Source organism: Monodelphis domestica, chromosome 6, assembly GCF_027887165.1.
Source record: "Monodelphis domestica isolate mMonDom1 chromosome 6, mMonDom1.pri, whole genome shotgun sequence".
NCBI classification, from domain to species: domain Eukaryota; kingdom Metazoa; phylum Chordata; class Mammalia; order Didelphimorphia; family Didelphidae; genus Monodelphis; species Monodelphis domestica.
In genome coordinates this window covers 11,802,845-11,827,538 of record NC_077232.1, presented here as the reverse complement: position 1 = coordinate 11,827,538, position 24,694 = coordinate 11,802,845, and the positions used below count along the sequence as shown (strand labels likewise).

The window sequence follows — 24,694 nt, the reverse complement described above, 5'->3', positions numbered from 1 at the left end:
AGGGGGGCACGGCTCAAAAACTGTAGATGAGAATGTCACTCGGTGGATTTGGATCTGGCGGAATCGCCAGAATCAAAGAATCAAAGAATAGTTCATGGTTCTGCATTGACTTGGCAGGAAGTCTTCAGGAGAGTGCCCCAGGGATCTGTATCAACATTAGGCTATTGAGTGGCTGGGCAAAAGTATCTTTGGTATGCTCATGGCATGGGCAGATAACTAAGCTGAGAGGGATGACCGATACACTGGATGACAGTCAAAATCTTAAAAGATCTTGACATGCTAGAATGTCAGGATTGGGCTGAATTGAGTTTTAAAATCTATTTTTAGTGTTTGGTTTTTTCACTGCCTGGATTTCCCTCATATCCTTCCCCCTAAGTTCCCCCTCATAGCACTTCCCCATATAACAAAGAATTGTTTTCAGAAACAAAAAGAGGAAGAGAAGAAAACACTCCACAGAATCAATCAATCCATAGGCAGAAGTCCAACCCCCTCCCCCCATGCCTCCCTCCTTCTCCGGGGCTCTTTGTGGTACCTCTGGCCCAATTTTCACATGTCTTTTGGCTCAGTCTTGTTCTTGATCGTTTCACAATCCTCATTTTCTGCTGTTTGGTGGGGGGAGGGGGGTTCTTCCTACACACCATCTTGTAGTTAATTGTTGGCTCTGTTGTTTTCCTGGATTTTTACTTTTCCCTTTGCATCTGTTCAGGGAGCTCTTCCTAGGCTTCTCTGTTCATTATCAGCATTATTTCTTACAGCACAGTCCTATTTCATTACATTCATGTAACGAACGATATATTTGTCAATCCCCAATTGATGGGCATTTCTTTTGTTTCCACTTCTTTACTATCATTAAAAATGCTGTCTGAAGGGCATCTAAGTGGCTTAGTGTTTTGACAGCCAGGCTAGAAACAGGAGGTCCTGGGTTCAACTCTGGCCTCAAACACTTCTTAGCTGTGTGACCCTGGGCAAGTCACTCTCTCCCCCCACCCCCCACCCCCATGGCCTAGCCCTTACTGCTCTTCTGCCTTGAAACCAATACCCAATATTGATTTGAAGGTGGAAAGGAAGGGTTAAAAAACCCAAAATGCTGTTGTAAAGCTTTTGGCGGTTCCATGAGGCCTTTCTTCGGTCTGGGATCTCTCCTTGGGGCACACGCCCAGCAGGGAATGGACTCGCTGGTCACTGATTTACCTAACTCCCAATTGCTTCCCAGAATGGTTGTACTGATCCACAGCCCATTCTCTGCAACGTCCTGGCTCTTGGCTCTCTGCTAGTCAATCATGCGGGTCCACTGGGGGGCTGCTTTGTGTTCCTCTGCCCTGCTGTCGTCCATCTCTTTTGTCCACGTCTCTTGGGGAAGGGCTTTTGGGCTTCTCGATCTCTGCTTTGGATGCAAACTCTGCTCCGGGATATTTAATACAAAAATTTCTCCCAAGTCCGTTGCTTCCCTTCTCATTCTTTGATGCATTAATTTTGTTTGTGTAGGAACTTGTAAACCCCTGTAATTAAAGTCATCCGTTTATCTTTTGTAATTGTCTTTCTGTTAGACCAAGTCTAGGAAGGGGAATGTGTAGAGATCAGTCTTATAGCTGGTTCAGAAAGGCATGTCACGGATACCAGACAGAGCAGGAGGGCCTGGCTAGACCGTCTTGAGGGGAGGGGAGGGTCAGGGAGCGGGGGGGGGGGGGGGGGGAGATGTGGCAACCAGGAAACGTCCCGCCACGTTGGGTTGTGTGGATTGAGGCCTGAGGTTGTCCTCCCAGCTCCCTCCTCAGACCACATCTGGGAGCCGTTTCAGGACAGGGATGGGTCGGAGGGCATCAGGGCACCCTCAGTGGGGAAGGATTTCGAGTGAGTCACAGAAGGAGCTGTTAAAGAACCTGAAGAACAGAAGGACTCAGGGGCCGGGAGAACTGCCTCCAGGGATCTGAGGGACCGTCCTGGGGAGGAGAGGCTCGCTTTGTTCTCTTGGGTCCCAGAGGACAGAACGGGGGCCCACGGGGCTGGGGCAGCTAACAAAGGGGCACATTTAGGCTGGACATCAGAACCAGACCTACTAATGAGCGGGGCTGCCTCATCTGGTGTGTGAACCCAGGGCTGCTCTGGCGTCAGTCTAGTGTTGCTTTGGGCCCATGACTCTTTGCAGTTAGACTTCTTTTGCCAAGGCCATAGCCGAGTCTGTCCCTCTGGTGACCTCCCTTCGGCCAGGGGCTCTCTGCTCCTACAAATAGGCCTGGCTCTCCTTCAGAGTCCTGGAACAGGGGGTGGGGCGCACCCTGGTGCCTCCCTCCCTGTACCCCCTCTTCCTTTCGCTGTGCCTTCCCTTTGAGAGCCAGGCCAGCGGTCTCTTCTTCTAAGTGTGGTGGTCCAGTCAGCTAAATGATGAGAGACACTGTATGCTCCATCACAGTGCTCTGCCAGGGCACAGAGGTTGGTTTGTTTTATAGGTTCAGTGAGTACATGCTTTTCTGGCACACAATCGTTTTTCAACCTGCATGATCATTCACAGGTAATTGAATATGTCGCATATTAATAAATCATGTAATCAACATCTTATGATCAGTTACTAGGTTGCTATAGCAAAGACTGAGATGAATGACATGGATAGGGTGATTTGGAGAGTTTAGTCCCTCCTGACCTAAGGAATGACCTACGGAGGATCATTGTTACTTTTGGTCAGCTTTCACAATCATGATTACTTCAGAGATGAGTGACAAATACCTCATAGCTAGGTACAAGGTTAGAGGGCAGTTTAAGACAGACCAGAATTGGGATTTTCCTCAATTTCCAAGCTGTATATTTCTTGTGCTTGATTTGGGCACCTGGCAAGGTTGCTATAAACATAACAGATCAGTGGAGTGTGTCCTTTCAAAGGAGTGATTAACTTACCCGTCGTACTTTGCCTGCAGTGAGTGCGGAACGTCGGGGTGCCTCTGCTTGAGAGAGAAGGGAGGGGTAGTGGGTACTGGTTTTTAGGTTTCAGTTCTGTGATGATAATCTTCTAGGGCAATAATCTGGGGGGTTATACCTGTGTTAATCCTGTAAGTGTTTGCTCTCATGCTATTTCTCCTGTATTGGGGAGAGAGCAATCATCGTAACAATTCTATTAGAGAGAAGTCACATGGGGGGGTTCAGTGGGTGCCTTATTTTCTGGGGGCTGCTTTGCCGTCCCCAGTTTCCCAGACTGTAACTTTGTCAGACCGCAGGGCTGTGATGGCTCCCCACACCTTCCGAGGCGTGTGGGCCGTCGTCCGCAGTCTCCATGTCCAGGGCCCTACGTGGCCCAGCCATGCGCAGAGCCCCCTTGGGCCCGCTGTAAACGGCAGGAGCAGCAAGTTTCATCCCGCAGCCTAGGCGAAGGGTCTAGTGTGGGTTCTCCACCCTGTCTGGGGGAGCTCCTCCAGCAGAGCCGATGCCGTCTCCTCCTGCTCGTGGCTCTGCTCTCTTTTTGACCCCAGCCATTCCGGGGCCGGTGGGGGGAGGAGAGGCCGGACCACGGAGTGCTGACGGAGCTCCAGCTGCAAAGAAAGGACCTCTGTCTCCACTCCCCGGTGGCAGACAGACCCTTGGCTCCCCGTGGCCTCTCCGCCGGGGTCATGGGGGGATGGAGACAGGAGGGGGCCTGGAACCCTCGTCAGCTCATCACGGGGGAGGGAAGCCGCTTGGAGAGGGCCAGGCCAGATCACTGCCCAGCAGGGACAAGGAAATGGGGTGTCTCGAGCTTCCCCACCCCCGAGACTTGCCCCCTGTGGGCAGCAGGAATGCTCGTCACGCCACCTCAGAGCGGAAGCCGAAGCACCCCACATTCCACCCTTTGCTCCCCAGACGAGGGAACGGAGGGCCGCCTCGGGGGCGAGCCGGGCCAGGAGGGGGAGAGCAGAAGTGCCGGCTGCTGTGGGTGGGCAGCAGCTCTCAAAATAGGATCTGGGCTGCCTGGCTCTGCCTCAGATGCCCGCATGCCCAGGAACGTGCCCAGGCCCAGCCTGCCCCGAGGCCCTGGCGGCAGGCAGAGCACAGCGGTAAGGAGGAAGCTGACAGGGCCTTTATATTGTCCTGTTTGCTCTCCTACCAGCCCTCTGACGTGGGCAGAGCACAGATCACAGCCACAGCAGGCGGGAGCTCGAGGAGGTGCGGCGACTCATCGGACTTTCCCAGGCCTCGGTTTTCCGAGCGAGACAATGGGCATCCCTGACCTGCTCGTTTGGGAGATGGCCCCGGACAGAGCCGACGTGAGCGCGGGAAGAGATGTGGGGCCGAGATGAGCCCTGAGCCAGGGACGGGGCTCCTCCGGGGGCCCGATTTGGGAACCCTCCAGAGCAGGTGCCAGGCAGCACCAGAGAGGAAGAAGGGAAGCCGTGGCCACCGTGTGGGATCCTGGGCGAGTCGTTCCTCCTCTTCCAGGGAGGGCCTCAGAGCCCGTCCCCCGGCGTCCCTGAATCCCCGGGATCGCGCCTCGGGCCCGCTGGGATGGGGGGGCGGATCCCCGAGCGCGTGGGTGCCCGAGGGCTCCAGCAAGGCCTTCGGCTGGCCTATGGCCGGGATGTGGAGGCGGGTGAAGCCGGGCCTGGGTACAGGCTCAGCACCTGCCCCGCCAGAGGCCCGGAGGAGAAGCACTTCGTCCAGGTCACCCAGGCTCTGGCCCACGCAGTGCCCGAGTCCTCTGGCTCCAGACGCAGGGACCCCAGGACCAGGCTCTCTGGTCCCTGAGAGCACAGCTGAGCCCGTCAGCCCCAAAGCCCGCGTGTGGCACGGCCGCAGCTGGTATGCAGGGGCAGAGGGGCACCGTGGCAGGCCAGGAGGGGCACACCGCCCGCGGGATGAAGGCTGGCCTGTGAGGGCCATCTCGTTAGCCCTGGACTTCTCCCCACTCTGGCAGGGTGTCCATGAAAAAGCTTTTTGCCCATGGTTTACCCAGAGCCCCTCGGAGCTCCCTCCAGGCCTCTCAGCTGCCAGAAAAGGGATGACTTTTCTTCATTGCTGTCCAAGGCAGTTAATGGTGTGGAGAGTACAAGCCCCTGGGAGGCCCGTGTGAGACCCTGCTGTCTCCGGGTCATTTCTGTGCTAAGCGGAGTCTTCCGCCCTCTTTGGGCAGCAGGGGGGGTCCTGGCAGCTCCCCAGGCCCCGTCCGGTCAGCAAAGGCCTTCCTCTGGCCGGCCCTAGGAAATGCTCTTGCCAGCCCAAGCTCTGGGGGCTTTGTCAGAGGGCAAAGCTGAAAGGCCAGCTTCTCTGGGCACAGAGTGGCGGAAGGGAGGTATTAGTGCCAAGAATACCCGCTGGGCTTCTTGGACGCAGTGGTGGATTGGCTGAGTGGCCACAGGCAAGTCTGATCTCTTTGAGCCTTAGTTTATCTTCCTCAGAAAAGGGTCTTATGATGGTTCCTGGGAACTCAGTGCTCATTGTAGACAATACGTGCTCCAGGACATGGGAAACTACACCCATGAGATGGACTTTGCCCTGGGGAGGGCACGGAGGGATGAACCAACAGCCCCATTCACAGGGTCTCCCCATCAGAAGGAACACCAAAGGAGACCTGGTTCAGCCCATCCCATGTGGACAGAGAGGAAAGGAGAGAGAGGATGTAAACTTCTCATTGGATCCTTGACCATCGGCTCTGGTTCTGCATTTACCTGGGGCTTCAGTGTTTGTTGAATTGGGCAGAAGCACCCAGGCCTCCCTGCAGAGACACAGACTCTTCCCCATTGGCCGAGCCCTCAGCCGTGCCTGCTTCTGGGTCTCCTTGACAGAAAGCCAGATGGCCTCCATCCAGAGAGCCATGGAGGCAACTCACAACTTCGGGAGGCTACTCGATGTTAAGAAGTTCGGCTGTCATCGCCGTCCTTGTGCTGTTGTTCCATCGTGTCTGACACTTGGGGTTTTCTCAGCAGAGATATCAAAGTGATTGGCCATTTCCTGCTCTGGCTCATTTTACAGATGAAGAAATTGAGGCAAGCAGGTGAAGTGACTTGCCCAGAGTCACCCAGCTGGGAAGTGTCTGAGGCCAGATTGGAGCCCAGGACCTCCCATCTCTAGGCCTGGCCCTCCATCCATTGAGGCATCCCCCAAAATCCCATTTTTCTTTTAGTTTTTATTTAGAATTCTTTTTCCCATGGTTACATGATTCATGATCCTCCTGCCCTACCCTTTCTTCCCCCTTCCCAAAGTTGACAAGCAGTTCCACTGGGTTATACATGTGTCATTGTTCAAAATCCATTTCTATGTTATTCATTTTTGTAGTAGAGTGATCTTTTAACATAAAACCCCAATCACATATCTGTTTCACTACGTGGTCAATCATATGTTTTTCTTCTGGGTTTCTGCTCCGACAGTTCTTTCTCTGGATGTGGAGAGCATCTTTCTCATAAGTCCCTCAGGATTGTCCTGGGTTAGTGCATTGCTGGTAGTAGCAAAGTCAGTTACGTTGGATTGTGCTACAATGTATCAGTCTCTATGTATAATGTTCTTCTGGTTCTGCTCCTCTCACTCTGCATCAGTTCATGGAGGTCTTTCCAGTTCACGTGGAATTCCTCCACTTTATTATTCCTTTTAGCACAATAGTATTCCATCACCAACAGATACCACAATTTGTTCAGCCATTCCCCAATCGATGGACACTCCTCATTTTCCAATTTTTTGCCACCATAAAGAGTGCAACTATAAATATTTTTGTACAAGTGTTTTTCCTTATTATCTCTTCCCCCAATCCCGTCCTAAAGGCCCCTTTCAAAGGTCCAGGGCAAGGGAGGCTGCTGCACCAGGACTGGTCTGATCTGATGGGCAGATCCAATTTATATACCCAGGTTTGCTCAGCAGAAGAGACCTTGCTTATAGTTGGAAGGGTCTCCCCTAGGCCAGCCAGGAGCCAGCAGACTCAGGAGCGCAGGGTGCTCCCAGGCCCTCGGGGGGCCTCCTCTCCTCATGGCAGGAGGATGGGCAGAAAACTTGTAAACCAGAGAAACAACTGGATGGATTTTTTTCCTTTAAGGAAATCTGTTGGAATTGGGAATTAACTGAGTCCTAAATGTTTTGGTTGCCATCCTCTCCTAGTTCACCATCGTCCTTCAGAGCATCTGCGAAAGCTCTGGACAGAGTATTTGTGGGCTCCCTCGGACACCCCGAGGAGTCTGGAGAGGCACGTTTGTCCTTCTCCTCACGTGTGTGACTGCAAACATCGCCCCCTGTCTGAGGGGCTCCTGTTACTCCATCACTTGATGCTCACTTCCATGTGGCCTAGGGAAATAGGTTCAAGTGAAATCGGATCAGCTAAGCCTCCAGTATGTGCTCTGTGCTGATGAGGAGCTGGAGAAAGCTGTCCTCATGGAGGCTTGCTCTATCCCCAGACAGTGGCTCTGTGTTTGTGAAACGTTTTTTTTTAATCTTTCACCCTCCACCTTAGAATTAATACTATGTATTGGAGCCAAGACAGAAGAGCAGTCAGGGCTAGGCCATGGGCTTCAAGTGACTTGCCCAGGATCACCCAGCTGGGAAATGTCTGGGGCAAGATTGGAACCCAGAACCTCCCATCTCTGGACCTGCTCTCCATCTACTGAGCCACCCAGCTGCCCCCTAAAAGTTCCTTCTTTTTAAACCCTCACTTTAGAATCAAGGCCAAGTATCAGGTCTGAAGCAGACTTTTGATGTGTCTCACCCATGGCTCTTGCTCATGTAATGAGCTCAAAGGGGCAAGATTGGACAGCCAGTGGTGATGCCAAGGAGCCCCCCCGGGGGGGGGGGGCTCTCGATTCTTCTCTGGGTGGTTCTGAAGGGCAGGCAGAGACACGGCCCCGGGGCCACACTGCTGGAATGATGGGCATGGAGAAAGGCTTCCGGCCCGAGATTGGCCAAAAGACCTTTACTGAGTCTAGATCCAGTCATGGAAACGATTCCAAGGGGAGACCTCAGTGGTTTAGAGAGTGAACAGGATGCAGGGGAGAAGGAAGGCCCAAGGATTGGGTGCCACAGCACATGGTCCAGATGCTGGCGGTCATTGTTGAGAGGAGGTCAGGCTTTCTGTCCTCATTAGTGGCAGCCAGGAGGAGATGAGCTCGGTCTGTATGTGGCAGGATGGATTTCGAAGAGAGATAAGGAAGAATGTCCTGAACAATCGCTCTAGAAGGCCCCAGTGACCTGCAGAATTGTACTTTCTAACCTCCTCGCCTCCCTCATATCTTGTGCCTTTCCTGGATACCTGAGCCGGCCCTGCTCCTTGGATACGGCGATCAGTTGCAACCCTGACCCAGTTACCAGGCCCAGCCTGACTCTCGGACCCCAGCATGCTCCTGGCGAGATGTGGGGTCGGAGCTGTTCCTTGTACCTTGTAGGCTGATCTTTCCTCTTGCCTATTTCCCCCTCTCACATCTTTCAGATAAAGTCCACAAAGAAGACACATCGACATCCATCAGCATGCACTCCCCAGTCCTGGGGGCCTTTTAGCCTCCTGCCTGACTAGTCACCCTGTGATAAACGGGTCCAGCATCCTCAGCGCTGGAAGTCACTTGGTGCTCCTCTCCAGCTGCCTTCACTCTCAAGGCCACTTGGCATCTCCGGAAGGCGGTCGTGCCTTTATTCTTCCAATCCGAGGCTCCCTCTAAGCCAGTCAAGAAGCCTCCTGATTGAATATGGGATTTGGGGTGCCCTCTCCATAGGATCAACGTCCTCTCCCCTCTTCCAAGGAAAAACAAGGAAAGAAGAAGCACTTGTAGGTGCTCCATCCCTGCAGAAAAGATTGGGATCCCCCAAGTTCCATTCAGTTCACCACAGTACCAAGAGCTTTACAGAAGGCACACCTCCTTATGGTTCCCAAGGGAGCCGGGGGAGGCTGCTCCCTTAAAGCGCACCCCATTGTGGGGGCTGGGGCACGGCGAGTCGGAGGAGAATAGGTTGGCCCTCTTTTGGTCTTGGAGGGCATTTGCAGTACGTCATTGCACTCAGGAGTTGCCACACTTCCCAGGGTCTCTCCACTGCTCATCTTTGTGTGCCATCCACAGGCTTTTGCCTTCTTTTCCCACACTGCCTTTTACCAGTTTTCCCTTTAAAAAAGACATTGTGGGTAGAACAAGATGAGCATGTTGCTGCTACGCCCTTCGTGCATATATTTTGTGCACTCTGAAGTTTCTCAACTTTTTCTGTGGGGTCTGTAGCTTCTGCAAAGCTCCATTTGAGTTCTTGTGCCGACCTACGCTGTTGCCGAGCTTCAGTGCAGAAGGGACATCCCTGCTGAGCTCTGGGGCTGCCTGGAGAAGGGGGAATTCAGCTCAAAGATTCTGACTCCAAGGAAGGGATTCGAAACGTGGTACCTCAGGGGGCAGGCAGGTGGCTCGGGATGGAGAGCCAGGAGAGCCTCAGACATTTCCTGACTGTGTGACTGGGCATCGCTCATTCCCCAGCCCTCCCCACTCTTCTGCCTTGGAACCAATACCCAGAAGTGATTCTAAGCTGCAAGGAGAGGCATGGAAAACCAAGCCAAACCTGGCCATTAGGTCAAAGAGCTGCTGAAAGGGGAAAGAGTTTTCTGGGGAGACTGGCTGGATGCAGACCCCATGGTGGGGGGATTAGGATGATTCAGAGTAGGAGGAACAGGCCCAGAGGGGGGAGAACACGTTTCTTGATGGAAAACAAGTCATTTGGCATCTAGAACCAGAACAGCCCCTCACAGGAAACACTCGAATCTTTCAAACCAACTGGGCCCCGAGCCTAGACTGTAAGCCCGGAGATGGAGGGGAGGGCAGAAGAGAGAAAGGCCTCCGGGGAGGGACCAGGGCACCTCTTTAGCCCCTTCTCATTTCTCTACAATATGTTCCTCATTTCCCGAACAAATACCAGGAAACAAATGCACCAGATTCCAACAGAGTTGGCTGATGTCAATGACTGGGCCAGCAGCAGATGGCAAATTCAGTTCAGTGTAGACAAATGTAAAATAATTAGCGTGAGAACAAGAAACTGGGGACTAGATGGAACTATGGTGAGGAAGAAGAGCCTCGAAACAGACCGACAGACTGACCCACACTGGAGCCAGCCTCCTGGGCCCTAACGAGCCTACTAGAGGGGTTGCCCCTAACAGAGATCGCTCTCTGCAGCCCTGAAAGCACCCTGTTTGGCCGTGTGGGGTGGGATGGGGAGGGGTTCCCTTTCCAGGACCCCTGACCAGAGAAAAGGAGGTCCTTGCTCCGAGTGGCTTAGAATTCTCCATGGTAGGTGTGGCTTGCACACTGGGCCCGTAGACACTTGTTAGGGGCATGGTGAGCTAGAGAAGCTCTCCACAGACCCCTCTTGTTCTGAAATCTGGACCCAGCCCTGGGCAGGATCAGCTCTGCTTCTGCTCCAGCCCATCTGATGTGTGAAAAGCAACAGCTTTCAGGCCTCTGACTTGGGTTGAACACACCCAGGCAGGCACAGGCTGGTGTCACACGCAGCCCCAAGCCTACGCGTGCTCTCTCACCTCCCTCTCCTCCTTCTTGCCGGCCGGTGTCTTTCAGAGCCTGGCTTCTCTCCTGGGCTAGGCTGGCTCACCCCAGCAGGATCTCAGCATATCAAGAGGGTGGTGGAAGGAAGGAAGGAAGGAGGGAAGGAAGGAAGGAAGGAAGGAAGGAAGGAAGGAAGGAAGGAAGGAAGGAAGGAAGGAAGGAAGGAAGGAAGGAAGGAAGGAAGGAAGGAAGGAAAGGATAAGAAGGAAGGAAGGAGGGAGGGAGGGAAAGAAGGAAGGGAGGGAGGGAAGGGAGGGAGGGGAGGAAAATAGGGCACTTGGAGTTATTTCCTTTCACTTCCTCGGAAGCTCCTAGAGCATTGCAGTGGGGAGTCCTAAGGACTTCCAGGAGATTAGAAATCATCATGAAGACCATACTCCAGGGAGACAGTGGAACACATAGATAACCCCCTGGATTATGAGGTGGCTGCCTGAGCTCCTGGCTCAGCCTCAACTCTGACTTGTCATGTCCCTCGGATAGGTCTTTAAACTCCCCTTTGCTAGAGCTTCCTCATCTGCAAAATGAGAAAATTTCCATTTTATGGATTTCAAAATGTTGAGAGTAGGATGAAACAATGTGCATGAAGGCCCTTTGGAAAGGGAAGTGTTTGCAGACAGAAGAGTTAGAGATGCCAACTGTCCTGTCCGGGGCAGGAGGAGGTTGTGTCTTCGCTTGGCTTTCCTTCCCTCTCTTTCTTTCCTCTTGTTTCTCATGCATAAAGAAAGTAGTCCAGTGGCCCTGGCCTTCCTCTTTGGGAGGAGAAGCTCTCACAGCCGCTCACATTCTCTTCCTGGACTTGATGGCTTGGAGAACTCCTGGGGGAACAAGGCAGTCAGCAGCTCCTTTGCAGCTCTATTCCTGAGTGGTTGAGGGACTGGGCCAGAATGGCATAGGGCACAGGCAGGACTTGAACCTGGGTCTTCCTGCCTTCAAGGCTATTTCTCTTTACCCCCAGGGCTTCAGAAGTTTTCCTATAATTTTAAGGGATCCTGTCCGTTAAAGAGGATGAAACCCCAAGATGGTAGCAACACCTGCCATCTTGAAAGAGTAGCCATGTTCCATCCAAGGATGCTCAATTGATATTGGCCCCACTCCAGATCAGCCTATGGGACTGCAGGGTGACTGCCTCCTCTATTCAAAATGCTGAAAGGGTTTCTGGTCAGCCTTTATGGGCATCATTTCTTAAGTATCTTCTTTGTGCAGGACCCCATGCTAGACACTTTGCTCTCTGGGAGCTTACAGTAGAGAGGAGATAAAGAACAAAGCCAAGGAAGTAGATTACCAGAGAGAAGGGAGCAATGTCTGAGTGGCACTAACCAAGGGTGGCTGAGCAAGTACCAAGGACTCTCTAGGGCACTATCCTTGACCAGAAGGGAGGCAGCTTCTGAGAAAAACTGGTACTCTTTAACTCCAATAATATCAATTAAATGCTGCTGTCAATACGTGTGTAAAATCCTCAGCAGGAAGCCATGGACCCAGCCCTTAGGACCCAAGCCATTAGTCCCTGCCAGTCTTGACCTCAGCCAAGAAAAGGGCTATCTTTGGGGCTTCCTGGGGCTCTTTGGGTCTCTGCCAGTCTGATTGGGCCTCATGCAGAAGGAAGGATTTCATGGAGGCAGCTGGATGGTTTGTTAGATGGAAGTTTGGCCTCGGAGTCAGGAAGTCTGGTTTCAGTCTTTCCTTTGCCCCTCTAGCTCCATAACTGGAAAAGATCACTTCATTCTCAGCCTGTTTTGTCATGAGTAGAAAGAAGGCCATTGTTCTGCCTACCACAGAGGGCTCTTGAGGGGTCAGGTGAGATGTTAGCTATCCTCAGGATTGTGATCATTATCTAAATAGAAACAAGCAAGGGCTTGGGCCCTCCTTGGAAGGCCATCAAAGAGCTCACCCAGTGGAGAAGAGCTTTGGGGAGATCATTCAGCAAAACCAGGGGCCCATCCTTGCCTTGGCCCACCTCCTGGTTCCTAGGGATGACACTCTCCAAAAACACTGCAGTGTCCCTCAGGCAGCAGGCATTTATTAACGCCTACTGTGTGCCTGCCAATGTGCAAAGCTCTGGGGACATGGAGACGATTGAAACAAGCCCTCTTCTCAAGGGGAATGTGGACTGCAAGTGCACGTCTCTGACACACAGACAAGGAATAACTGCTGAAGATAGATACAGCTCAACCCAAACCATTGAAACCCCCCTAGGTTGTCTGGGAGGAAGGAGCCATCTAGCGGAAGTAGCCAAAGGGTTAATATAAAATCTGCTGCTCAAGATGAGGCTTGAAAGAAGTGAGAGACAACATGAGGTCATGCCTTCTGGGCACAGCGGGGCAGAGTGGGAAGACCCCTCAGGAAGTTGTCATGGCCCTCTGGGGAAGGAATGAGAGCTTAGCCTGAGCTAAGGTGGTGGCTGGCTGAGGAGCGATGATGATTTCCTATGGAAGTGACTGGTTGGTGGTATAGGATGAGGGAAATGGTTAAGAACCTGGGTGGCCAGCTGCCCTTTGATCCGGTCATAACACTGCTGGGCTTGTATCCCAAAGAGATCATAAAGAAAAATACTTGTTCAAAAATATTTATAGCTGCTCTCTTTGTGGTGGCAAAAAGTAGAAAAATGAGGGAGTGTCCTTTGATTGGGGAATGGCTGGACAAACTGGTATCTGATGGTGATGGAATACTATTGTGCTGAAATGAGTAATGAACTGGAGGAAGTCCATGTGAAAGACCCGCATGAACTGATGCAGAGTGAAAGGAGCAGAACCAGGAGAACATTATACACAGAGACTGATACATTGTAGCGCAATTGAATGTAACTGACTTTGCTACCAGCAGCCATGCACTAACCCAGGACAATCCTGAGGGACTTATGAGAAAGAAAGTATCCACATCCAGAGAAAGAACTGTGGGAGCGGAAACACAGAAGAAAAACATAGGATTGATTATGTGGTTCGATGAGGATGTGATTAGGGTTTTATGTTAAAAGTTCACTCTACTGGAAATAGGTTTTGAACAGTAGTCTAGTAGTAGTTGTCTCTCGGTAACCGAGGATGACGATTGTCTTTGTGCGTTTTTGTGCACACAGACACTTGTGCATGAAGATTTAAGTGGAAAAGTTGATGCACAGAGAGCCCCACTCTCTCGGCATTGGAAGCCTGGGTCCAGTGGTACGAAAAGTCGTTACATCTGGAGACTTCCTCAGCTGCACTGGATGGCCGTGTTGTCTTTTGTGCTCCAACACGCCCTAAGCACTCCACAGTGCTTTGCTGCGTCGCCATCTCAGCCATTGAACCTTCTTATTGGTTTCTTCCGCATGTTCAGCCAAAGCAGTCTTCACATGCTAGGTGAGCAAAGCCCTAGTTCACCAGGGGTCGATGACACGATGGCTACCCTCACAAGGTTTAGCCGGCCTGTTGAAGCTGTTGCCCGGGGTGTGGCCACTGCCACATGCTAACAGCTACTAGGAGCCACAAGTGAGAGCTGGGTGTCAGGTGAGGATCAGAGGCTGGAGGGCTGCCCTAGAAGGGCACGACAAGCCCTCCATACCAGAGATACTACCCCTCCCTGAACACCCCATACACCCCAGGTTTTGAACAATGATACATGTATAACCCAGTGGAATTGCTCGTCAGCTCTGGGGTGGGGGGAATCATGAATCATGTAACCATGGAAAATATTCTAAATAAAAACTTGGGTGGCCAGGAAGATGGTAGCGTCTTCAAAAGAAATAGGGAAGGGGGTATCGGGGTGGCTCAGTGGATGGAGAGCCAGGCCTGGAGAGGGAGGTCTTGGGATCCAGTCTGGCTCAGACACTTCCTGGCTGGGTGACCCTGGGCAAGTCACTTGACCCTCATTGCCTAGCTCTTGCCACTCTTCTGCCTTGGAACCAATGCACAGTATTGATGCTAAGATGGAAGGTCAGGGTTGTTTTTGTTTTTTTAATAGGGAAATTTGGAAGAGAGATAAGTTTGAGGGGAAAGATAACGAGTTCTGTTTTGGTTGGGGTGAATCGAAAGGGTTTATGGTTGCCAGTTTGACATGGCCACGAGGTAGCAGGAGGAGCAGGCCCAGAGCTCAGAAGAGACTGGAGTTGGCTATGTAGAGCCTGGAGCTGATAGGGTTGTTGGGTGAGAGTGTAGAGATCTGTGGGGAGCACCCACAGTTAGGGCTGAAGAGCCAGCAGAGAAGACTGAGAAGGAGTGACCAGAGGAGGGGAGATGGGGCACGTCCAAGCTCCTGCCCAAACTCTTTCCAATTCGGTGGTGAGGGGAGTTTGGGCCACAACAAGGCCGGGCTCCTCGGGGCTCCTTCCCTATTTCCCGATAGCGAGGGAACTCCCTGGGATTTTGCAGACTCAGGCAAGAGGCGACACATCTTCACGAGTGTGAATCTCCCTGGGGTGACTCTGGTTGCTTCTGTGTTAAACGGCTGCCTCTCCTGGGGTCTGGGAACATTCCAACTTGCGGGGGATAAGGGAAGGCCGACTCAATTTCTGGGCCAGGGTGAGATGTGGAGGCACGTGAGTGGAGTTATCCCAGGGCTTTAGGGAAAGTGTCATGGAAGAGCCCTCAGGTACTAGCTGAAGGAGCTGGGGCAGTCCTTGAGCCACTCCTGGCTTGCCATTCCGCCGGAGTAATGCCCCTTTTAGTGTCCAGGTGTAAAATGCAGGGTTGGCTTAGAGGCTTTCCAGTCCCCTGCCTCGGAGTGTGTGGCTGACAGCATGAGGAAACATGGCGGCCAGGTGGTGTGGTGGGTAGAGCACTCACTGCTTGGAGTCAGGAAGACCCGAGTTCAAATCCTTACTCACTGTGGCTTCTTGGACAAATGAGTCCAACCGAGTCACGCTCGGTTTTCATGTGTAAAATGGTGGGAGGTTAGACGCGGTGGTCTCTGTGGCCCCTTCCGGCTCCAGGGGGCCTTAGGACCTGCCTGCAGGAGGTTGTCAGGGCGCGATGCGGCCTCTGCTCCCTCTCTTCCCTCCCACGTTCTGTAAGGCCAGAAGAAAGCTCCCATTCAGTGCCCTGTTGGCCCGCCCTCCCGCCAGTCCGGGCCCAAGGGTCCAGCAGCAGCCTGGAGGTCAGAGGTGGGCCAGGGGGAGGAGTCTCCCCGCTTCTCCTCACTGTCTCTTTTGTGGGCCCCGAGTTCCCTGTCCTAGATTCCAGCTCCCCGGAGCCCACGGAGCGAGCTGGCCTCCCATCTGTTGATTCTCCGTGCGCTCTGACATCACGAGGGTGACCTAGAAAGGAAGAGGCTCGAGGCGCCCCCGCCCCCTCCTCTGAATCTCGAATCCCTCCTTGGGAGAGATGCCGAGGGAGGGCCGGAGAAGCGGGGAAGAGCCGGGCAGCCCGTCCCAGGCCTGCTTCCTCTGCGAATGGCTCAGCCTCAGCCCTTCTCCTTGGGCTCCCCGCCTCCCCTCGGCCCTGCCTACACCTGCCAGCAAAGGACAGGTTTGAGCAGGCCCCTCCCCCCTCCCTGTCGCCTCCAGGATCAAATTCCGGTTCTCGCTTGGCAGGGACACGGTTCCTCGCCGCGCATGCTCCGGGGTCCTCGCACTCGCCTCCGGCTCCTCCCTGATACCCCTCTCCACGGGCTCCGGGGCAGCCCCGAGCACAGCCAGCCTTGGCTGAAAACGCGGGGTGAACGGATGGCCTGGGGGGGCCAGGCTGCCTCTCTCCCGCATCCCATTCTGAGCCCCGTTTGACCCTTTCCCCTGCGTGCAAAGGACCCCGGCCCCGACTTCCAGGGCTTGATGTGGTGCCCAGAAAGGCCCAAAGGGAGGGGCAGCCTTCAGTCTCCCCGAGCCCCGGAGGCCAAGTGGCGCCGCGGGGAGGGGCACCCTGGCAGGCTGCCCGTGAAGCCAGCGTGTGCCTCGGAAGAACCCGGCCGGGGGCGCCCTCCAGGGTCACGTGTCCAAGGCAGAGGCCGGGGTTTGGCTCCAGGAGGGGTCACGGCGGGAGAAGGGCCCCCCCAGCCGGCCATCAGTAAGGGGCTTCCGTTGTCCCAGCGCCCGAGGCGAGTTCTGGCCCCGCTTCCAGGCCGGATCCATCTGGGAAGTGGCCGGCACTAGGAGGGACCAGAAGTGTAGAAAGAGCTCAGCCAGCCGGACCATCTGCCAGTAGGGAAGCTTCGGCCCTAGCGGCAGCTCCAGGACTCGAACCTGGGACTGCCCGTGGCGGGCCCCTTGGGCCCTTTGCCCCAACACAGCCTCGGGGACTCCGCAGGCCCTCCCCGCCGCGGGGGCGGCTGGAGCTTCAGGGGGGCTGCCCCCTCCTGTGGGCTGACCGCACACCCTGCCTGGGGAGGCCGCTGGCCTACACATCCGGGGCCTTATCGGTGCTTCTCCTGCCAGCCTCCTGGGGCCTCCCTGGCTTGGGAAAAGCTCCTGGTTCTCCTTATCACCCGGCCTGGGCAGAGGAGTCGGGACAAGCGGGCAGGGGCCAGCCGGGGAGGCTGGAGGGACGAGGCTGCAGCGGCCTGGGCGGAGGCCCCGCTTCTGGGCCTGCCTGCCAGGCTCATCCCCGGCCGCCGCCTCCCTGCCACATCCTTGTCCTCTGGCACCCCCCCCCCCCCGGCCCTGGCGGCGGCCCTTTTCTCCCTCTTCCCAGTGGGATGAGGTCACTTCCTGGGGGAGGCAGCCGTGCCCACCCCGGGGCTCTCATGGTGAAATGGGGCGCCCCCCCCGGCTGCAACCCTTCTGGGGGGCTTTTGAGCCCCACCTCCTTCCCCAGCCTCCCTCTTGGCCCCCGGCGGCCAGTCTCTGCGCGTGTCCCGCTGCTTCTTAGACCCAGTTTGGAGAGGCTACCAGGGGGTCAGGAGGTCTCTGCCGGCCGCCCAGAGCGCCCGCATCGTCTCTCGGTGGCGGGGCCACGCGGGCGGCGCGGTCACGGCCGGCCGGACCCGGGCCCCGGAGACTCCCGGGGGGCAAGATCCAGGGGGGCCGCTGCTTTTCCGGGGGAGCGTGGCCTCCGTCTCCCCTGCTCCGGCCTCCCTGCTGGCCCTTCTCGTTCTCCCCGGAGGCCGGAGCGGGCGGGGCCCCACGGGCTGGTCTCGTCTGTTTGCAGGAGAGCGTCGCGCCTGCTGAGCCTCCCCGGACGCGCCAGCCATGCCCGGGATCGTGGTGTTCCGCCGGCGCTGGTCTGTGGGCAGCGATGACCTCGTCCTGCCCGCCATCTTCCTCTTCCTCCTCCACACCACCTGGTGAGTGGGGGGCCCCTGCCGTCCCCCGGGGCAGGGAGGGGGGAGGGGCCCCGCCGGCCGGCTCGCCCGCTGAGCGCGGCCGGCGGCCGGCGCAGGTTTGTGATCCTCTCGGTGGTGCTCTTCGGCCTGGCGTACAACCCCGACGAGGCGTGCTCGCTCAACCTGGTGGACCACGGCCGCGGCTACCTGGGCATCCTCCTGAGCTGCATGATCGCCGAGATGGCCATCATCTGGCTGAGCATGCGGGGCGGCATCCTGTACACGGAGCCCCGCGAGTCCATGCAGTACGTGCTCTACGTGCGCCTGGGTAAGGCCCTGCGGCGGCCCCGCGCCCCTCGGGGGGGTGCCCGGGCGCCCCGCGGGGGCTCAGCCTCTGCTCTGCTCTCTCGCAGCCATCCTGCTGATCGAGTTCATTTACGCCATCGTGGGCATCGTCTGGCTCACCCACTACTACAACTCCTGCAACGACGTCACCGCCAAGAACGTCACCCTCGGTACGTCCCGCGGCCACCAAGGGCGGCCGTGGGGGCACCAGAGCCTCCCCGGAGAGGGGGGGGGCCAGCTGGGCAGAGCGGGGGCGCCCGGCAGGCCGCGGCCAGCCCCCGGCCCGGCTGCCCCGCACCAGCTGCGCTTGCCTCGCTCCGACACGGACCGTGACTTCTGCTCTCCCGGCAGAGTCGGCCGCTCATCCGGCCGATGAGAGCCGTGAAGCGCCCTCGCAGAGCCCCTCCGGGGCAGCCGGGCCTCTCGGGCATTCTGGCACTGGGGGGTCAGGAGGTCTGGGTTTGGGTCAGCTGACCCCGGCAGGCTGGGCGACCTCGGGCCAGCCGTCCTGAGACCGCCTGCCTTGTGACCCGGGGCAGCGAGAGACCGGACCGAGGCCCCGGCGGCCTCCCCTAGCCCACCCTCTTACGCGTCATCATCCATCTTGGGGGGTTAGGCTGTACGATGGGAGAGGACTTGCACCCCTGTGTCTGTGCGATCGGGAGTGCTCGGCGAGGGCTCTCAGCCCCCCGTTTTCTACCATTTGAAGAACAGAGGGGGCGGGGGGGCCGGGGAGCCAGGGGGGCCGGGGGCGGGGGGAGCGGGGGGCGGGGGGGCGGGTGGTGGGGGGCCGAGGGGCCGGGAGGCCAGGCTCCATACAAACCCTGACCATCTTCTTCCCACCCTACCCTCCCCAGGAATGGTTGTCTGCAATTGGGTCGTTATCCTGAGCGTCTGCATCACTGTCTTTTGTGTCTTTGACCCCACGGGACGGACCTTCGTCAAACTGAGGGCCACCAAGAGGAGGCAGAGGAACCTTCGGACATACAACCTGCGGTCAGTCAGGCGGGCTGGCGGGCGGCCAGAAGTGGGAGCTCCTTGTCCCCTGGGGGCAGAGCTCTGGGTCTGGGACTTCAGGGGAAGGAGAGAAAAGAAGGGTCAGAGGCGTCCCCTGCTTTGGGGAGACCATTAGGGTTCTCTCCCTCTCCCTCTGCTTCCCTCTCACTGTCACTGTCTTCTTTCTCTCTCTCTCCCTCTCTCTCTCCATCTTCCTTTCTCTCCCCATCTCTTTCTCTCTCTCTCTGTCTCCCTCCCTCTCTCTCTGTCTCTCTCTCTGTCTCTCTCTCTTCATCTCTCCCTGTCTCTCCCCTCTCTGTCTCTGTCTCTCCCCTCTCTGTCTCTGTCTCTCCCCTCTCTGTCTCTGTCTCTCCCCTCTCTCTCCCTGTCTCTCCCCTCTCTGTCTCTGTCTCTCCCCTCTCTCTCCCTGTCTCTCCCCTCTCTCTCCCTGTCTCTCCCCTCTCTCTCCCTGTCTCTCCCCTCTCTCTCCCTGTCTCTCCCCTCTCTGTCTCTGTCTCTCCCCTCTCTCTCCCTGTCTCTCCCCTCTCTCTCCCTGTCTCTCCCCTCTCTCTCCCTGTCTGTCCCCTCTCTCTCTCTCTCTGTCTCTCCCCTCTCTGTCTCTCTCTGTCTCTCTCTCTGTCTCTCTCTGTCTCTCCCCTCTCTGTCTCTCTCCTCTCTGTCTCAGCACACATACACAATGATATGGGGCAGGTCCTGAAGGGTTTGAAGCTTTATCAGGGAGGGCTCCTTGGAGGAAGGGGCTTTTGCCCCAGATTTCTAAGTCAAAAGGAATCTCACGAGATGGAGAGGATGAAGGGGGCCTATGAGGCGGGAATGGAAGCAGCCCCCCAGGAGTGTGTGGCCTGCGTGGCCCCCCAGGCCGTCAGACTAAGGGCTGCCCACCTGCCCGGCCTTGCAGAGGAGGGGGGCCGGGGGAGGGGGCAGCGGAAGCCGCCTGGCCTCCCTCGCAGTTCTTGGGCCCTTTAGGGCTCTCGTGGCTTCTGGGCCGCCGCATTTGGGCTTTGTGGCCGCTAAGAAGCTTTGTGGTGGGTCTGAGCTCTCCGGACTTCCCTCAGGGAGTCGGGTTCGGCGGGGCCATCCGGGGACCGCGGAGAGGCGGAACGAGGGAGCCAGCCTCGGCTTGGGCAGAGCCAGAGAGGGACGTCCCCTCCGCTCCCGGCTCCGCTCCCCCCAGGCGCCCCCGCCATCCCTGCCCCGAACCCTGACCCTCGGCTCTGGCCGAGGCCTCCCAGGAGCAGCGGCGCCCTGGAAGTCTTTCCTCGCTGCGGGCCGAGGGGCGCCCCGGACCCCCGTGGGTGCTCCGTGGCGTTCTTCCCCTCCCCTGGGGCGCATCGCCTTCCCGCCTCCTGGCAACTCCCTTGTGGTGGGGGCTCGTGCCCCTCCCCTGGCCGGGATGCGGAAGGGGAGGAGGCGGAGAGCGGGTGAGCGGGAGCCCGAGGCTGGGGGTCTCTGTGGGGGCTCGTGGCCCGGCCCGCTCCGGCCTCCTGGCGGTGCCTCCCGGGGAAGAGGCCTCCCAGGGGCCCCCGTCTCTGTTCTTGGTCTCGGGGACCCCCCGGAGCCCCCCGACTCTCTCTTCCTCCTCTGACCCTGTAGGCACCGCCTCGAAGAAGGCCAGGCCACCAGCTGGTCCCGCCGCCTCAAAGTGTTCCTGTGCTGCACGCGGACGAAGGACTCGCAGTCGGTAAGTGCCCGGAGCGCGGCGCGTGGCCCCTGGGCAGGGCCCTGCCACGGGACGTGGGAAGGAGGCCACCGGCCCCCGCGTGCCCTCCGCCTCCCCGAAGTGCCCCTTCCTTTGCGAGCCTCTCCTCTCGCCCCACCTCGGGAGGCGGGGCCACGTCCGGCTCAGTACGCTGCCACGAGACGCCCGAGCACGGGGCGGAGCTCCTTCCGCTCACAGCTTGCCCGTCACGGGCCGGCCACAGGCTGATCTGTTTTTCGGCCGCAGCGACTCTTGAAGATCATCTACTAAGGTGCAAAGGGAGCCCCCCGTGATGAAATCGCGGAGCGAGGAGAGGCGGCGCAGAGCAGCGGCAGCAGCCAGCGTGGCCCCTCCGGGAAGACTGCTGTGGACGTGGCACCCGTGGGCGTGGCAAGGGTTCCGGGGGTGGCGGCGGCTGTGGTCGGGCCCCCGTGGCAGGGCATGGAGGGGCGGCCGCGGTCGGGCCCCCGTGGCAGGGCATGGAGGGGCGGCCACGGTCGGGCCCCCGTGGCAGGGCATGGAGGGGCGGCCGCGGTCGGGCCCCCGTGGCAGGGCATGGAGGGGCGGCCGCGGTCGGGCCCCCGTGGCAGGGCATGGAGGGGCGGCCGCGGTCGGGCGCTTCTGGCAGGGCATGGAGGGGCGGCCGCGGTCGGGCGCCCGTGGCAGGGCATGGAGGGGCGGCCGCGGTCGGGCGCCCGTGGCAGGGCATGGAGGGGCGGCCGCGGTCGGGCGCCCGTGGCAGGGCATGGAGGGGCGGCCGCGGTCGGGCGCCCGTGGCAGGGCATGGAGGGGCGGCCGCGGTCGGGCGCCCGTGGCAGGGTACAGAGAGGGAAGGAGGGGGAAGAGCACCCCCAGTCCTTGAGTTCTGGAGCGAGTGGGCCAGACTGTTCTAGAGTCCCCACTGGGGGGGGGGGGGGGTCGAGCACTCGGGACACCGAAGCCGGGGGCTGTTGAATGTCCATAAGGGTGGCTTGCTGAGCGCCCTACAGGCGTCGTCGCATGGATCCTCACACGGGAGCTGCTGTGATGATCCCCATTTCACAGAGAAGAAAACTGAGTCAGAGTCGCCTGCCTCGGCCCCGTGCTCGTGAGCCTCTGAGGCTCGATCTGAACCCGGGTCTTTCCGGCGCCTTTGCATGGTGCAGTGTTACGGCCCGGCGGGACCTGAGAGCAGAGGAGAGCCGGGCCCGCGGACGGGCTCGCCGCACGGGGTCGCTCAGTGGCCGCGTCTGAGCCGTCCCCCATCAGCCTGGGGCTCACACGGTTCCGAGAGGCCCGTGATGGGAAGCTGGAGGCCTGGGCCGGGCCGGGCCAAGAACGCAGGACGGCAAAGCCGAGGGGACGCGGAGGCCTTCTGGGCCCGGGAAGCCACTCGCTCTGCAAGCTGGGAATGCGCCCGGGGGAGGCTCGTTCTTCTGTGGCCCAGAGAAGGGCCTCACCCGAAGAGCCCCGAAGCCAACGTCCCGGGTCTGCGCGGCCCCTCCGCGCTTGCCCGCGGGCTGAGAGCCGCAGCAGGCTTTGGCCTCCTTGTGGAGGGAGGCTGCGGCAGGCGGAGACCCTTCCTTGGGCAGCCCAAGCGAGGATGGACTCGGACCCTGGAGAAGACGCCAGAGGCCCCGAGAACCACCTCTGAGCCTGCGTGGCCCTGGGATGCCGGCAGCCGCGCTGAGCACGAGCGCCACAGGAGTGGCCGGATCCCCGTCCCCCCAGACTGCAGAGGAGGAGGCTCGGGGCCTTTAGGGGCACACCAGCGCCGAGGACGCGCGGCGAACGCCCGGAAGAGCAGCCTGTGCCAGGATGGCTGGCGAGGCAGCAGGACCAGAAGGGGCGGCCCACCCAGATCCGAGCGCTCCTGCCAGCCTGTGAGCTCCAACGAGGGTGCGCCTGGGGGCCCCTCTTGAACCCAGAGCCTCCAAGACATGCAGGAAGCGTCGTCAGCCCTGGGCCTTGGCCTCCACTCCCGTGCCGGGGCAGGAAAGGGCCAGAGCCCGGGCAGAGAGATCCGGGAGCGCGAAGAGGTGGCCAGGCCTGTGCCCAGAACCAGAGCCATCGAGCGCATGGACATTGGAGCACCCGGCTCTGGAGGGATCCCGAAGAACCAGCTGGATCAAAGGCGCCGGGACTCCCGCCAGTCCCCAGAAGCAGGGACGTGGCGCGGAGGAGGCTCAGGGAAAAGCGGGCACTGGGGAGCATGGGCTCCCAGGAAGATCGGGGTGCTGCCTAGTGTGCCCTCCCCAGTGCTGGGAAAGAGGCCTGGCCATGTGGCGCCTGCTCACGTGGTCCTCGCCATCTAGCTAAGGGGAAAATGGCCTGTGGCACCTGCTCACGTGGTCCTCGTCACCTTATGGGGAGGGTGACCCGTGGCAACTGCTCCCATGGTCCTCGTCGCCTTATGGGGGGTGTGACCCGTGGCACCTGCTCCTGTGGTCCTCGTCACCTTATTGGGGGGTGACCCGTGGCACCTGCTCCCGTGGTCCTCGTCGCCTTATGGGTGGGTGACCCGTGGCACCTGCTCCCGTGGTCCTCGTCGCCTTATGGGGGAGATGACCCGTGGCACCTGCTCCCGTGGTCCTCGTCGCCTTATGGGGGGGGGGTGACGCGTGGCACTTGCTCCTGTGGTCCTCATCGCCTTGTGGGTGGGTGACCCGTGGCACCTGCTCCCGTGGTCCTCGTCGCCTTATGGGGGAGATGACCCGTGGCACCTGCTCCCGTAGTCCCTGCCATCTAACTAGTGGGGATGACCCGTGTGCACGCAGCCATGTGCTGCGTGCCTAGGCAGAAGAACCCTCCACGCATTTGTTGCTCACCTGCTACATGGCCGTGTGCCCAGTCCTGGGTGTGAGAAAAGGAACACCGGCCTGTGCTCAGGAGAGTGTGCAGGAGATCTAGACAGGGTTTGGAAGGCAGCCTCAGAGAGTAGGTCCCAGGAAGGCCTCCTGCCCAAGGCAGTGTCAGAGCTCCTTTCTGGAAGGAGGCCAGGGAAGGTAGGAGGGCATTTCAGGCGTCGGGAGCAACTGGTGCAAAAGCCCCAGGGCAGGAGATGACTACACCATGCACTGCCTCGTGGGATGCCAGAGGAGGTGGGAGGGGACTGGTCTGGACCAGGCAAGACCTCAGACCCCATCCTAGCAGTACCGGTACCAGAGAGCTGTGGGAGTTTGCCAAGTGCAAGGACGAGCGGCCTAACGAGTCAGGGGCAGACGGGAGGGCGGAGGGAAGACCAGACGCCAGGCCCGGCGGGCTTCCCAGAGGAGGTGACTCTGGGTCTCCGCTCCCCTCATCCTCTGCGGATTTTGCAGGATGCCTACTCCGAGATCGCCTACCTCTTTGCGGAGTTCTTCCGGGACCTGGACATCGTGCCGTCCGACATCATCGCGGGGCTGGTGCTTCTGCGCCAGAGGCAGCGCTCCAAGCGCAACGCGGTCCTGGACGAGGTGAGCGCGGCGTGGGGGAGGGGACGTGGAGCTGGTTTAGGGCGGCGGGGGGGCTCAGGGCCGGGGTCCCTGGGGAGGGCTGGCCGCTGACCCGGCCCGCCTCCACCCGTGCCTCTCTTCCAGGCCAACAATGACATCTTGGCCTTCTTGTCGGGGATGCCCGTCACCAGAAACACCAAATATCTGGACCTCAAGAACTCGGTGAGTCCAGAACCGGCTGCCCAGATCGGACCCGTGGAGGGCCCTGAGCTGGCCCCGGCCGTTCTGTGGCTCGGGTCTGCCTCACCCCTTCCCCAACACCTCAGCACCGCCCCATGCCCGGCTCCCTGTCATTCCCCACTTCTAGGCCTTTGCCTGGACCCCGTCTGCCCTGCTGCACTCTCACACTTTCTCCCTGTCGGGGCAGGAGCCCGCGGGCACCCGGCCAGGCACCGTGCCAGGGAGGGCTCTTCCTCGAACACAGGATAATTGCCTTTTCCACAGTTCCTGAAGAGCAGATGGGCAGGCGGGACGTTTCCGCCCCTCCGGGGCCCAGGAAGGCTCCCCATTAACTTCCCCATGAATCATCGGCCCTCTTT

General features: G+C 58.5%; 1 protein-coding gene across 3 annotated transcripts in view; it reads left to right on the top strand.

Moving 5' to 3' along the window:
* The window catches only part of DAGLA (diacylglycerol lipase alpha), an 81,732-nt gene that overhangs the window by 56,010 nt on the left and 1,028 nt on the right, over positions 1 to 24,694 (top strand). For all 3 annotated transcript variants that reach the window (XM_056803574.1, XM_056803573.1, XM_056803572.1), the window contains 7 exons: positions 17,507 to 17,642; positions 17,738 to 17,949; positions 18,035 to 18,136; positions 18,824 to 18,962; positions 20,577 to 20,664; positions 23,982 to 24,116; positions 24,240 to 24,317. In XM_056803574.1, the coding sequence (XP_056659552.1) occupies positions 17,548 to 17,642; positions 17,738 to 17,949; positions 18,035 to 18,136; positions 18,824 to 18,962; positions 20,577 to 20,664; positions 23,982 to 24,116; positions 24,240 to 24,317 (849 nt within the window). In that variant the 5' untranslated portion in view covers positions 17,507 to 17,547. The remainder of the gene's footprint in view (positions 1 to 17,506; positions 17,643 to 17,737; positions 17,950 to 18,034; positions 18,137 to 18,823; positions 18,963 to 20,576; positions 20,665 to 23,981; positions 24,117 to 24,239; positions 24,318 to 24,694) is intronic.